We start from the raw sequence: 14109 nt of genomic DNA, 5'->3' as shown, positions 1-14109 counted from the left end.
GAGTGCTCGTTAGGGCAATGAGCGGACGCTGCCTGTACACTGTACATTGTATAGAACACTGATGTCGCGCAGCGCAGTCAACAGCCCTTCAACCAGCAGTGACGCCATTGCAGGGCCACGCCTTTACCTTGGACGCGGTTTCCGTTGCTGCTGTTTGTGACACTGTGTGTGCCTCGAGTGACGGCCTTCATAGGCGCTGCTCGCAAACAGCATTTGCCCCAACAGTCTGATAACGCGATACGCGGGATCTTTGTCTTTGCCGCGTGTGACGCAGCAACTCAACGACGACCCAACACCTAAAGAGCACGAGATGGCACTGACGTTCATCACCTACATCGGCTGCGGAGTGTCCTCCATCCTGCTCGCCATCACCCTGCTCACGCACATCGCCTTCGAGTGAGGCCCCCATCACGCACATGTACACACATCATATACAGACCATCACGCATTGACACGTACACACACACACACATCATATACTCGCATCACGCAACACACACACACCATCGCTGTTGTTGGAGGGCGACTGCATCCAGCTGCCAGTAGCGTCCTTCATGAGCCTTCTTCCAAAGAGGCCGATCTTGACACTGCTGGAATCAGTTTTCGGCAAGTTCACTCAGCTCCACATCCTCCTGTACTGCATCAGTTCCATCCCTTCTCCAGCCCGTGCCACTGTTATCTATCCCCATCTATCCGGCCAAAAAGCTGCTTGGGCATGAGGTGGCTGGGCATGCGGGAAACATTACCCAGCGGATGCAGCCTTGCCTGCAGGAGGAGTTCACTGATGGGACTGTGTCCAGATCTTTCAAGGATCTGTGTGCTCCTTACACAAGCTTGGTTCAACCCAGGATGGATCGTAGGCAGGCCAACCTGCATTTTTTAAACTGGCTCAGATGTTTCTCCATTAGAGGGGTCCACATCTCGCAATCATAGAGCAACGAGGGCTTTACTGTGGCCGAGAAGACCCGAAGGTTCGTGTGGAACAACTGGCCACATAGTTTCCACACAGCGTTACACAGCCGATTTAAAGATAACGCCATTCGATTAATTCGGGGTGAGAACTGTATTGGCAAAACTGGAGCTGGTCATAATTACACTGCCCAGGTACTACACCCACACACACCGTGCCCTCACCTCCTGCCCCCCCACTACCCCCACCGAAACCCATCGTCTCGGCCAACAGGAAGTTGCGGCGAGACTTCCCGTCGCGCATCCTCATGAACCTGTGCGCGGCGCTCCTGCTGCTGAACCTGGTGTTCCTGCTGGACCCGTGGCTGGCCTCGCTGGCCATACCAGGCCTGTGCGTGGCTGTGGCGGCGCTGCTGCACTACGCGCTGCTCGCCTCCTTCACGTGGATGGGCCTCGAGGCGCTGCACATGTACATCGCCCTCGTCAAAGTGTTCAACACCTATATCCGCAGATACATCCTCAAGTTCTGCATCGCCGGATGGGGTGAGGGTGCACGGGGGGGTGGGGTGAGGGTGCACGGGGGGGTGGGGTGAGGGTGCAGGGTGCAGGGTGAGAGTACAGGGTGCAGGGTGTGTTCACCATGCACGTGGTCACCGTGTGTGTACGTGTGTTCACTGTGTGTGAGTGTTCACAGTGTGTGTGCGTGTGTTCACCGTGTGTGTGCATGTGTTCACTGTGTGAGTGTTCACCGTGTGTGTGCGTATCTTCACCGTATGTGTGCGTGTGTTCACCGTGTGTGTGTTCAGGGATCCCGGCGGTGGTCGTCGGTCTGGTGCTCGCGATACAGATGGATGTATACGGACTCGTAGCGTACTCGCGCTCCGCCAACTCCACACAGGACTCATTGTGAGTCCCACGTGGGGCAGTCTGTGACCCCGAGCCACTAACCCTATCGCACATCCTGAACCCATAACCTCTAACCCTATCGCTAACCCCAAACTCATAACCCTTAACACTAACCCCTAATCACCAACCCATAACTTCTAAACCTATCAATAACCCAAACCCTGTCGCTAACCCCAAACCCATAACCCCTATCACTGAACACCTATTTCTATTGCTAAGCCCGAATACCTAACCCATCACCGTTAACCCGTGAACTCCTCGCTAACCCTAATCCCGAGTCCATAACCCCTAACCCCAATCGCTAAACCCTAACTCCTAACCCCTTTCCCTTACATTAACCCCTTACCCTATCTCTTACTCTTAACACTAACCCCTACCCCATAACCCTCTATCCCCAAACCCTATCTCCAACCCGTTTCCTAACCCTTATTCTTTAATCCCTATCCACGAAAACCTATTATTCCCATTCCCCTAGCCCCTGTCCACTTTCCCAAATGATTAAAATGGGATAAGCGATAGCCTTTCTGTGTATGGCAGCGTCATCCGTGCAGATTGGATTCGGACGACGTGTGCGGTCCTATATCCGGATGGAGCTTTCGCCTCCTAATACCCCCCTTTCGCCCCCCCCGCCCCGGCCGGCGTCTCCCCTCCTCCCACCCCCTCCCCACCCCCCGCAGCTGCTGGTTCCGGCACAACGGCGATGCAGCGTTCTACGCGACGGTGGTGGCCTTCCTGGGCGTGGTGCTCTGCATCAACATGGCCATGTTCGTCGTGGTGCTCGTGCAGATCTGCAGCATGAAGAGCTCGCGCGGCGCCGCCGGCGACTGGCGCTCCGACGTGCTGCGCGACCTCAAGGGCTCCGTGTCGCTCACCTTCCTGCTGGGCCTCACCTGGGTCTTCGCCTTCTTTGCGTGGGGCCCCGCGAACCTGCCCTTCATGTACCTCTTCTGCATCCTCAACACCCTGCAAGGTGCGTCGCTGGCGCGAGATGCGGGTGCCTCTACCCACCCCCCCCCCCCCCCCCCCGGTTGGCGTGCTGTGCTTCAAAGCCGGTGGACTTGCAGCCGGCGCGGCCTCCCCTAGGTTGATTCAGCCTTAAAATTAGTATCTGGTGTGATGTGAGGCCAACATCAGCACTGTACGTCAAAATTATTTCGCACCGCCTGTAGCCAACCATGCTAACCGGAGCACTGGGGCTAAGATAAAGGTGGAATGGGGGGGGGTGGCGCTGGCCACCCACCCCCTCGCGTGACGTGCTGGCCTGCATAGGTGCTGCTTGCTAAACAACACTTGCCCCAACAGAGCGTTAAGGCCACACGAGTGATCTTTGAATGTGTGTGTGTACCCCGGACAGGAACATTCATCTTCGTGTTCCACTGCGCCATGAAGGAGAATGTGCGCAAGCACTGGCGCCGCTACCTGTGCTGCGGCCGCTGCCGTCTGCCCGACAACTCCGGTGAGATGATCGCCAGGTGTCGCTGATAGCGCTAAGCTGAGCCTCGCATGCAGTAAACAATTGAAGGCGCCAGAACAAAGAAGAATGAATGAGACTGAATTCATTATTGAGAGTGAATGGTGGAGAAGAAAGTAATGAATTCCATTAAATGAATGGAAACGGTGAATGCCTAGCTAATGATTGACAGAGCATAAAAGGTGAGTGACTGAATGGAGAGTGAGTGAGTGAATGAATGAAAAGTGAGTAAAGTGGCCACAATTCGCCGATTGCCTGTCTTTCCTCCCTCCCGCTGCATGCAGACTGGAGCCGCACGGGAACGAACTACACGAAGAAGCCGGGAGGCAACCAGGTGACCAAGTCGATGTCCAGCAACTCGACCAACTCGAGCCAGGTGTCCACGGGGCCCAGCAGCTCCTCGCAGAGCTGCCTCGTGGTGCCACGCCGCAAGAGCAGTGCGTCATGCCAACACACGCACGCGAACACACACACACACGAACCAACACGCCCAACACACACGCTAACAAGTATGACAAAAACAGACACGAACGCACATGTATAACACACGCGTGTAACTCCGACCGCTGACGCCGCTGTCTCCGTCCCCCCGCACGCCACCGTGCATCGCAGATGCCGTGCGCTCGGAGCCCTCGTCCACCATGTACGACAACGGGGAGCCCGTGTACAGCAGCATCGAGGAGAGCACCAGCAGCGGTGCCGGCCAGCACGGCCAGCCCCTGGCACACCTGCCCAGGGGGGGCGGCGCGAGCTAGCCGACCACGCCACACAACCGCCACTCCCCTCCCCATCGCACCTCCTCCACATCAAACTCCCAGCCACTCGTCCTCCCGCCCTCCTAGGATCTTGTAAATATCATCGTCATCATCACGATCGTTGTAGTCACTTCCGTCGTCACGCCTCCTGTCGTGCGTGCGCGTGTCGGGTGGAGAGGCGGTTGGCGCGCTGCGCTACGAACCCAGCGGCCCAAGTTCCGATTTCTGCTAATGGCCACCAACGCCGGTGGCGAATATTTTAACCGTTCCAAGGCCTCGCCTAGGTTGACTCTATTGAATACCTGGCGCAGTGTGCAAATATCAGTAATGTGGAGACAAAGGCGACCGAGCGTGGTGCTGGCCATCTACCCCCTGGTGAGCCGTTTGCGGCCCCACCGGTTGATAGAGGCCCTAGGGGGGACCGCGTGTCGGGGCACTGGCGGCTCAAACTCCACCGCCGACCGGGAAATCTGCGTGGCTCTAGGGGGGATACGGCTGAGGGAAGCGGATGGAGGACTTGTTAGGACTAGCTAGGGGGTCTGGCTGTCTGGGGGGGTCTGGCCAGCAGACTCCCCGGTGCCCCACAGAGGTCATGGCCCACGGCCCAGGGCTCGTGTGGGACGGTGCCGCACGGAGAGACGGTGCTAGGAGCCACGGGGACGGTGCCGGGCAACCCACACCCCTGCGGCACAGCCGAGGGAGGGAGCAGGGTCACACCGGACTCGTGAACTGGGTTTGAGTTGAGCCGTGGTGTCGGTGTCAAGTGTGCTTTGTGCGTGTGTGTCTGTGTACACGTGTGCGAGCGTGTGCCATGTCTCTGTACATATCGTCCGTCTATTTATTTGTGAAAAATGGCCACGGTTTCCGGGCCAGAGCTTCTCTCACACCGAGCGGGATTCCTCTCCGGGGGTGTCTGCAACTTCCACAATCACTCGTCCGTGTCCATGATCACTCTTCAATGTCCACGATCACTCTTGAGTGTCCATGATTACGCTTTAGTGTCTATAATCACTCTTCAGTGTCCACGATAACTCTTTTTAGTGTCTGTGATAACTCTTCAGTGGCTATGATCAGACTTCAATGTCCATGATCATTCTTCAATGTCCATGATTACGCTTTAGTGTTTATGATCACTCTTCCGTGTCCATGATCATTCTTCAGTGTCCACAATTGTTCACCCAGGTCGGGTAGTGACGAGTACGTGTATCAGCTGGACTGGGAAGCGGGATGTACCCATCTAATAGCATGTGTGACCATCGGTTATTCACAGTTCACGCAGACGACACGCTAATGATGCATTTAGGCTCACGATGTATTTAGGCCAATAGATAGGGGAAGGGTGTTAAAGAGTTGTTGGAACATCACAGATTTGGCCAGATCGTTTCGTGGGCAACTTTAGTTTCCCGCGGGCAACTCCGTTCCCAGGTTCTGCACGGCGAAGAGCTCTGGGACCCTGCAGGGGCACTGAAAGCTCCGTGCCAATTCAGAGGAAGGTGTGCGGCCCTCGGGTGAGAGAGCACGTGCTTGCATACAGCGGGATGTGGGGCGCCGATTCAAATTAATCACCGCACTTCGGGTCACGAGGATCGTGCTGAGCAATCGGCAAGAGCGTGCGGCATGCAAGGCGGTAGAACGAAGATCGGCTCGTGCCAGACGTGCAATTGTGCTCTGTAGGGCGGCTCGCAGTTGGAACATTGCAAGTTCAAATCCCGGTATGGAGTGGACCCAGCCAATCTTGCCACCATTCAGGGTCACGTTCCCCAAAGCCCTCGATCATTACTGTCATAACGAGCCTCCCATGATTATTCATTATTAGGTGGCTTTCTAAATGTTGTCGGGGGAGGGGGGGGTATGAAGGGGCGAGTAGGGGGGGGGGCCCCGAGGGGTGAAATGTGACGTCACGGTTCCCAGCCAAGGCTGAAAACCTGTCGGGCGCTGTGGCCGTGGGGTCGAGCTTGTGCCGTTGCGTAACGTGTGAAGGCCACGCGTTCAACCCCCCCAGCGTAATGCCCGCAAATTACTCATATTTACTAGATTGTAAAATTACCTAAATTATTACCAGTAAGTGCATTGCGCTTATAGCGTCCCCCACCCACCCTCCCGGCTGCAGCGTCGTCGCATCTCGCCCACACCACATTCTCATGCTTTACATCGTCGACGTGCAATGTGCGAGTTGATTGCGGGACTCCTACCACCCCCAGACTTTCCAGAGGCCTCTGCGGGGACCCCAATGCCCCTCCCTCCACCAGCGAATTGTTCCAATTGAACCCTTTCGTTGTACGAGATTGTCGCTGAACGATTCGTAGTTGACTGCGTTAGGCCACCACGTAGTCATGATTCGGTCAAATTTCGTGTCGCGAAACCCATCACCCGACGCAGATAAATTCAATTGTCCACAGGGTGCATGAGCGGTGGTGCAGTGGTTAGCACGCTGCGCTACGAACCCGGTGACCCAAATTCGATTCCCGCTTACGGCCAACACCGGTGACGATTATCTGAACCGGTCCTGGGCCTCCCCTAGGTCGACTCGGCCTCAAATGAGTACCGAGTGCGGTGTGTAAACATCGACACTAGGGAGACAAAGGCGGTCGGGCGTGGTGCTGGCCACCCACCCCCTCGTGTACCATGCCAGCCTTCATAGGTGCTCGCTAACAGCACTTGCCCCAACAGTCTGTTAAGGCTACACGGGGAGGTCTTTGTTTTGGCGAGCTCACCAATGCAGTCAAACGCTTTCACCCACCCGCACAATCACCTCCTCGCCCACCTGCTCACTCATGTCCACTCTCACCCAGCGGCAAGTAAAGGAGAACTTCTCACAGGCCAGATTCGGTGGCGATGAGAGATGCCACCTTTCGCTTTAAACCGCGCTAGGCGTCTTTAAGGAACCCACGAAACATGAACCATTACACAAATGGTAAAAAATACTTTTAATCATCGTGCCATCAGCTTAAAGAGTCGTACCAACAGAATAACTCTTGCACCCCAATTCTTGGCAGGGGTTGAGATAACTCACAGAAACGCGCCCGCATTGTGAAAAGTCCTTAATCAAGCACGCTCGCGAACCGACGTGATGTGTACCGCCGCGGGCTTCGGGGTCGCCAGCTGCACCCAGAGTAGCTGGCGTGTCGTGAAAAGAGTGGAGGTTCAAGGGCCGCCGTTGGTCAATGTGGGAAAAGTTGCAAAGCCCCAAAACCTCCACTTGATCCGCAAGTCCAGACAAGAAGTTTAATTTGGTCTGTACCACCATGGGGGGCATCACTTCAGTGGGTTCCAGCTTCTGTATGCGGCCAACAGCAGCGACTTGAGTGCATGTGCTACGGGCGCTGTATTTCTCATGGCGCCGCACGGCAATTGCCATTCAGGCGCTGTTGATGCTGTCCACAGACAGCCGGCAGTCCTATTGCAGTACGTTGGGGAGGGGGGGGGCAATGATTACTGCTGCTGAGCAATCCCAATCCAGTAACTTGCAGGTAAAAGTTCCAATTTGGACCGCCAGGGCGGAACAGCCTGCTACTCATTGAGAACAATGGCACGGGATCGTTGAAGTCCACTCCGTGGCCGAGGGTGCCTCGTTGCATTTTTACGGTTAACGCACACCATAGCAATAACCAAGGTGGCCCAAGGAATTTGAACCACGAATCCTCTGCAACAGATGGCATTGCCGCCCTCATCAAGCAGTGACCATCTGACCAGAGCTGGTGGTTAAATACCCACCTCCAATTTGCCATGTAAACGAATAGGAAAGTCGCAGCTGGAGGTTTGCCACCCTCGGTGGGGCTGAACTCGAGGTTGCTGGGGCCCATGGACTGAGCAGTTTGCGTGCGGAGTGAAAAGGGGGGGGGGAAGGTAATCTACCTGTCAAACTAATCCTTATTTAATCGATTATCGTACTGTAGGTTAATATGAGTGCAATTCCTATGAAATATGAAGAGAGCTAAGCTAGAGATATTTTATTTTCTGAAAGCTGCGTTGCTTGGTTTGTCTGCAGAATCTACATAGGTGCCACCCCCCCCCTCTCCATTGAGGGAAAAGGGGGGCTGTGGTGCCAGGTTGGAATCTGTGAGCGCTGTTATTGTTGTGATGTCAATAAACCAGGGCATTTACAGCCATGCTTGACTCACTTCGCTGCTCTGTGAAGACATGACCCGCTTCCTCTCGGGGGGGGGGGGTGTCACGCTGGTGTAGATGTGATGGAAGGGATGTTGGTGGAAGTAGTGGTGGTGGTGTATTCATGCCCCATTATTTGGAGCTCTTTATAAAAATGGCGGCCTCCCCCACATCCTGCCTCCTGAAGATGGGAAACTCACTGCAAGCCACGCCCAGCGCGACATGGCCAATGCCCAACACCAGCTCCCGTCCAGCGGCACACGTGACATTTTATTTATACATCTGCCCGGCACTTCAGGTAAAGAGCCGACAATCGACAAAGTGTTCCATTGCTGAAGTAATCGAGACGTGTTCTTTGAAGAACAAGGGACCAATGCCCAAAACGCCGCCGAAGTAAATACAAATCATTGCATTGCTTTCGGGGCCCCAGTGTTACCGACATATGTGTTGAGGTTTTGTCACTTGTCTAATACCCGAGGTGGAGAGTCCAGCGCCAACGCCATGTGCGTCTCCGTGTGGGTGAGCGCAGGGGGTGGGGGGCGGGAGGTTTGGCGGGGAGGGGATCGTGGCGGAGAAGCTCCCGGTCCCCGTCCCACCGGCGCACGTGTCACTGCGCTCGGTGCAGGCTTGCCGAGCTGTTTGTCGACTTCATGCGCTTGGCTGCAAAACAGCGGCCGGCCAGACGCTGTGACGACGCGCGACAGAGACTGACTGCGAGCAAATCACCGATCGTACGGATGTTGGCCAATCGAAAGGGGGCATGTCACGTGACGCCATACTCACCAATGGGATTACTCGATCTGTGCATCGCTTGCCAATTAATCAACGCAGTGATTAACGCTCGATTCGATACTCTAACATGGCTGTCGGATAGACTACGAGCAGAATCGATACACGATACCGTGCTGTGGGTTCCACAAGACCATATATGGGCAGAGACATGCCCCTACGGGCAACGTCACACCTTTTTTCCATATATAGGCAGATTGCAGGTCGGTGATTTCATCTGGTGTCCGATTTTATTGCATTACGTGCCCTCCATTACGATCTGTCGTCAAGTCCCGCAGGCTACGTGATGGTTCGCACGACCGCGAATCTTTTAAAGCCCGGTTATAAGTCAACGTACATTTTGGCCGACGTAGCGAGATCATAACTCTCGCTCTTCTAAGAGTGGTTAGCGCTGGTGGTAACATCGTTGCCAATCAGCTGACAGAAAGACAACATTTCCCCTTGCAACATTGCCGGCGTGACGTGCCCTTCGCAACATGGCCACAACGGCCTGCAAACCACCTACCCCCCCCCTGCAAAAATCTTGGCCGTGCATCATACTCACACGTGACGAGACGCCGCTTGCGCTGCCGTGAGTGTATCACGCTGCTCATGTAGAAGAAGATGGGCAGCATGCACATGAAGATGGAGACGGCCAGCACGGAGGGCGTGTCCCTGCAGTACTCCACGCATTTGAACCGCGTGCTCCAGAGCTGCCGCGTAGTGTTCATCTGTGCGGATGCGCACGGCGCTGCATCACGCGCGTGCGATGGCGCATCATGCGCACGGTGCGGCGATGTGACGGCACACAGACACCACTAACGCGCACGTGCACACACCGTGCCGTATAAAACGGCAGACTGCTGTTGGGGCAAGTGCTGTTCGTGAGCACCTATGAAGGCTGGAACGGCACGAGGGGGCGGGTGGTTTATTCCACAACCCTGCCACCTTTGTCTCGCCAGTGGCGATGTTCACACACCGCACCAGGTAATCATTTGAGGCCCAGGACCAGTTCAGATCAGTCACTGGTGTTGGCTGCGAGCGGGAATCAAACTCGAGTCGCCGGGGTTCGTAAAGCAACGCGCTGACCGCTACGCCACCGTTCCCCAAACAAACCCGACACACACACACGTGCACACACGTGCACACACGTGCACACACGTGCACACACGTGCACACACGTGCACACACGTGCACACACGTGCACACACGTGCACACACGTGCACACACAGTACCGCGTCCTCCAGGTCGATACACAAGCTGCCGTTCTTCTGCAGCTTGGCATACATGCTCCCCAGGGTGTTGTACGCGGTCCTGCAATTGTTGCACACGGCCGAGTAATTCACGTTGCCTCCCAGGTCGTACCGCGGCACCTGCACGAGGTCACGGAAACGGTGGTGGTGAGCGGCAGACAGAGACACACACAAAGAGGTTAAAGTCTTGGGTTTGTCTAGCCAGGTGAGAACTAAAGAGGGCTAGGATACAGCCTCACTTGCCACAGTGACTGACCTGTGTCACCAGTATGAGGAAACAAAGTAGAAACATGAAGTCAGCACTAACACAACCTCATAAGTAGTGAGGGGTTGCATGTGTTGTGTGGAGTGGTGGGTAAATTGGACTCCCAGGGTAAAACTGCACCCCCGTAGTAAAACTGGACCCCTGTGGTAAAATGTAACCCCTAATAGTAAAACTGGACTCCCATGGTAAAATTGGGCCTCCATGGTAAAACTGAACTCCCATGGTAGGTGTGGTGGAGAGGGGTGAGCGAGTGGTGGAGAGGGGTGAGTGGCCCTCACCAGCGAGTTCTCGTGAAAGCAGGTGCGTGTCTCGTTGAGCTGGTGCATGAAGCTGATCATCCACGAAGCCACCTCCCGCGTGCCGTTCGTTCCGTTCACCAGGCAGGCTGTGGCCCACACACATCCCACACACATCCCACACACACACACACACATCCCACGCACACACATCCCACGCACACACATCCCACGCACACACATCCCACGCACACACATCCCACGCACACATCCCACGTGTAGTCTACACAGGCTGTTAGCAAGCACCTTTGAAGGCCGGCAACGGCACACAAGGGGGTGGTGGTGTGGCCAGAGCCATGCCTGCCCGACTTTGTCTTGCCACTTATGATTACAATGCACCAGGTACTCTTTTTTATGGCCGAGTTGACTTAGGGATAGCCAGGACTGCTTAGGAGATGGGGACTGCAGCTGGGATGATTTTTCGGAAGAGTCGTCTTATCGACGATAAATTATAACACAAGGGCCTCTATTGGCTACAACCGATGACTGAGGTTTGCCACCTTTTCCACAGAGCGAACCCTGCCTCAGTCCGTCAACACTGTCACTGTGAAAGTAACGGTCTTAAAGTTCACCGGTGGCAAATGTCGGTACAAATCGCCTCCTGGCGACGTCACCCGAACACAGACGAGGCCAATTCTCGGACCGTCCCAGCATCAAACCCGGAGGTGGTGGTGGTTGATCCTCGTCGGTGGATAAGCGAGTGAGTGGGTGAGTGAGTGAGTGGGTGAGTGAATGAGCGAGCGAGTGGGTGAGTGAAACCGTCCCATCGTCAAACCCGGAGAAGGTGGTGGTGACCCAAGTCGGCTGATGAGCGACTGAGTCAGGTGAGTGAAAATGCGAGTGGATGAGTGAGCAAGTGCGTGGGTGGTTAAGTGAGCAGGTGAGTTGATGAGTGACTTGGAAAATTAATGAGTAGATGGGTTTACTGAGTGGCAGGGTTGACTGAGTGGCAGGGCTGCCACTTTTTTCACTGTAGAGGCCAAGCCCCTAACACATCTCGACTATCGAACCTGTGCAGTCTCCCGTAAGTTCCAACCAGTCACCTGATCTCGGTAAGAAACCGATCCCTGCCGCCACCCAAACACAGACGACGCTGATACCCGGACCGCCCGCTTATTAGTGTTTAGTGATTTTAGTAAATGATTTATAAAATGTATATTTATTATGTTTTATGCCGATTGTCTGCTGCTGTCCTGTACAGCACTCTATGACCCTTGACGAAAAGCGCTCTATAAATGTAATTACTATTAATTCTTATTCAGCGTCAAACCCGGGACGGCGCTCGCAAGAAGCCGAACCAGGGGCGACCCTCTTGAGCGGCCCCACGGGGCGGGCCCACTGGGAGGGCCCACTGGAAAGGCCCTCTGGGCGGGCCCACGGGGCGGGCCCTCTGGGGGGCCCACTAGGAGGGCCCACTGGGAAGGCCCTCTGGGCGGGCCCTCTGGGGGGCCCACTGGGAGGGCTCTCTGGGCGGGCCCACGGGGCGGGCCCTCTGGGGGGCCCACAGGGAGGGCCCACTGGGAAGGCCCTCTGGGCGGGCCCTCTGGGGGGCCCACTGGGAGGGCTCTCTGGGCGGGCCCGACCTTCGCAGGCGGCGGCGTCCCAGAGGCCCTGCGAGAAGGAGTGCTGCTGGTAGACGAGCTGCAGGCGGTCCGAGCGCAGCAGGCTCCTCTCGCACGTCTCGTTGTCACCCTGCACCTGGAGGGGACGGGGAGAGAGGCCGAGCGAGGTGGCGGGCGGTGAGCAGCAGGGCGGGCGGGCGAGGAACCCGATCTGTATTATTCCACTGGAGGAATTCTCACACATGTTGTGCGATTTGACACCGTCGCGCTGCCGAGCGCAGCCCCGAAGGCGCACAGCCTCCTCTCGAGTTCTCGCCCTGGCGGCCTGGCCACACGAAACCAACGCGGTCCGTCCGTGGCCCCCCCACGCCTCCCCCGTGCCCCCCCCCACGCCTCCCCCGTGCCCCCCCCCCACGCCTCCCCCCGTGCCCCCCCCCCACGCCTCCCCCGTGCCACCCCCCCACGCCTCCCCCGTGCCACCCCCCCACGCCTCCCCCGTGCCCCCCCCCCACGCCTCCCCCGTGGCCCCCCCCCACGCCTCCCCCGTGGCCCCCCCCCCACGCCCCCCCCCCACGCCTCCCCCGTGCTCCCCCCCCCCCCCCACGCCTCCCCCGTGCCCCCCTCCACGCCCCCCCCACGCCTCCCACGTGCACCCCCCCACGCCTCCCCCGTGGCCCCCCCCCACGCCTCCCCCGTGGCCCCCCCCACGCCTCCCCCGTGGCCCCCCCCCACGCCTCCCCCGTGGCCCCCCCCCCCACGCCTCCCCCGTGGCCCCCCCCACGCCTCCCGTGGCCCCCCCCCACGCCTCCCCCTTGGCCCCCCCCACGCCTCCCGTGGCCCCCCCCCACGCCTCCCCCTTGGGCCCCCCCCACGCCTCCCCCGTGGCCCCCCCACGCCTCCCGTGGCCCCCCCCACGCCTCCCCCGTGGCCCCCCCCCACGCCTCCCCCGTGGCCCCCCCCACGCCTCCCGTGGCCCCCCCCACGCCTCCCCCGTGGCCCCCCCCCACGCCTCCCGTGGCCCCCCCCACGCCTCCCCCGTGGCCCCCCCACGCCTCCCGTGGCCCCCCCCCACGCCTCCCCCGTGGCCCCCCCCCCCACGCCTCCCGTGGCCCCCCCCACGCCTCCCCCTTGGCCCCCCCCACGCCTCCCCCGTGGCCCCCTGTTTCCCGCCCGATCCCCTTGAGTCGCCGGTCTCCCTCGCGGTCCCTTCTAACCCCCCCCCCCCCCATTAGTCCCGTGTCCCCGCGAGCCCCTTTAGTCCCGCGTCCTTCCGGGTCCCCCTCCAGTCTCCCCTGAACCCCTTTAGACCCCCGTGCCCCCCCCCCCCGCACCGTGGTGAGGATCTGCCCGTAGGTCCGGTTGGCGCTCCACTGCTGGATGACGCAGCTGCCGCAGAGGCGCAGGGGCCGCGCGTTGCGCAGGGAGCAGAGCGCCAACTCGGCGCTCCTCCTCGCGAACTCCACGAGCAGCGGCGCGCACGGAGACTCGCCCGGGGTGGGCCCCAGGGGCTCCACGGGGTACACGGGGTACAGGGGGACCTCCCCTCCCCCCCGCATCGCGGGCTCTAGCCAGGCGTGCGGCGGCGTCCCGCCGGGACCCCAGGCCCCCGCGGGGAAGACGAGGAAGGGGAGGAGGAGGAAGGGAGCGAGGCGGCGCTTGGTGGCCATGGTGGTGCTGGGCCCTGCTGGCGAGGAGGATGTTGACGGAGCGGGGGGTTCTGGGTGGGGGGAGGAAGTGACGAGGAAGACGCCGCCAGGTGGCGCCCTCTCCCCCCTCTCTCTCTCTCTCCGCGCTCCCCTCTCTTTCTTAACTCTTC

At 58.4% G+C, this 14109-nt stretch overlaps 2 protein-coding genes across 3 annotated transcripts in view; one reads left to right on the top strand and one right to left on the bottom strand.

Moving 5' to 3' along the window:
- Nucleotides 1–5872, top strand: part of LOC144950239 (adhesion G-protein coupled receptor G2-like) — a 47967-nt gene extending 42095 nt beyond the window's left edge. For both annotated transcript variants that reach the window (XM_078880292.1, XM_078880291.1), the window contains 7 exons: nucleotides 275–396; nucleotides 1184–1452; nucleotides 1716–1815; nucleotides 2493–2785; nucleotides 3170–3271; nucleotides 3571–3723; nucleotides 3899–5872. In XM_078880292.1, coding sequence (XP_078736418.1) covers nucleotides 275–396; nucleotides 1184–1452; nucleotides 1716–1815; nucleotides 2493–2785; nucleotides 3170–3271; nucleotides 3571–3723; nucleotides 3899–4041 — 1182 coding nt within the window. In that variant the 3' untranslated portion in view covers nucleotides 4042–5872. The remainder of the gene's footprint in view (nucleotides 1–274; nucleotides 397–1183; nucleotides 1453–1715; nucleotides 1816–2492; nucleotides 2786–3169; nucleotides 3272–3570; nucleotides 3724–3898) is intronic.
- A 1079-nt stretch (nucleotides 5873–6951) lies between these two features.
- Nucleotides 6952–14082, bottom strand: OSTM1 (osteoclastogenesis associated transmembrane protein 1). The gene is made up of 6 exons (XM_078880290.1): nucleotides 13625–14082; nucleotides 12315–12429; nucleotides 10714–10820; nucleotides 10153–10290; nucleotides 9482–9647; nucleotides 6952–8808 (listed from the first exon to the last, which is right to left on the bottom strand). The coding sequence occupies exons 1-6, from the start codon at nucleotides 13958–13960 to the stop codon at nucleotides 8756–8758; spliced, it is 915 nt and encodes a 304-aa protein (XP_078736416.1). The 5' UTR covers nucleotides 13961–14082; the 3' UTR covers nucleotides 6952–8755.
- Nucleotides 14083–14109: the final 27 nt, after the last annotated feature.

The sequence above is a fragment of the Lampetra fluviatilis genome, chromosome 57 (genome assembly GCF_964198595.1).
Source record: "Lampetra fluviatilis chromosome 57, kcLamFluv1.1, whole genome shotgun sequence".
Taxonomy (NCBI): Eukaryota; Metazoa; Chordata; class Hyperoartia; order Petromyzontiformes; family Petromyzontidae; genus Lampetra; species Lampetra fluviatilis.
The sequence above is the reverse complement of the archived record's forward strand: the minus strand, read 5'-3'. Positions and strand labels throughout refer to the sequence as shown.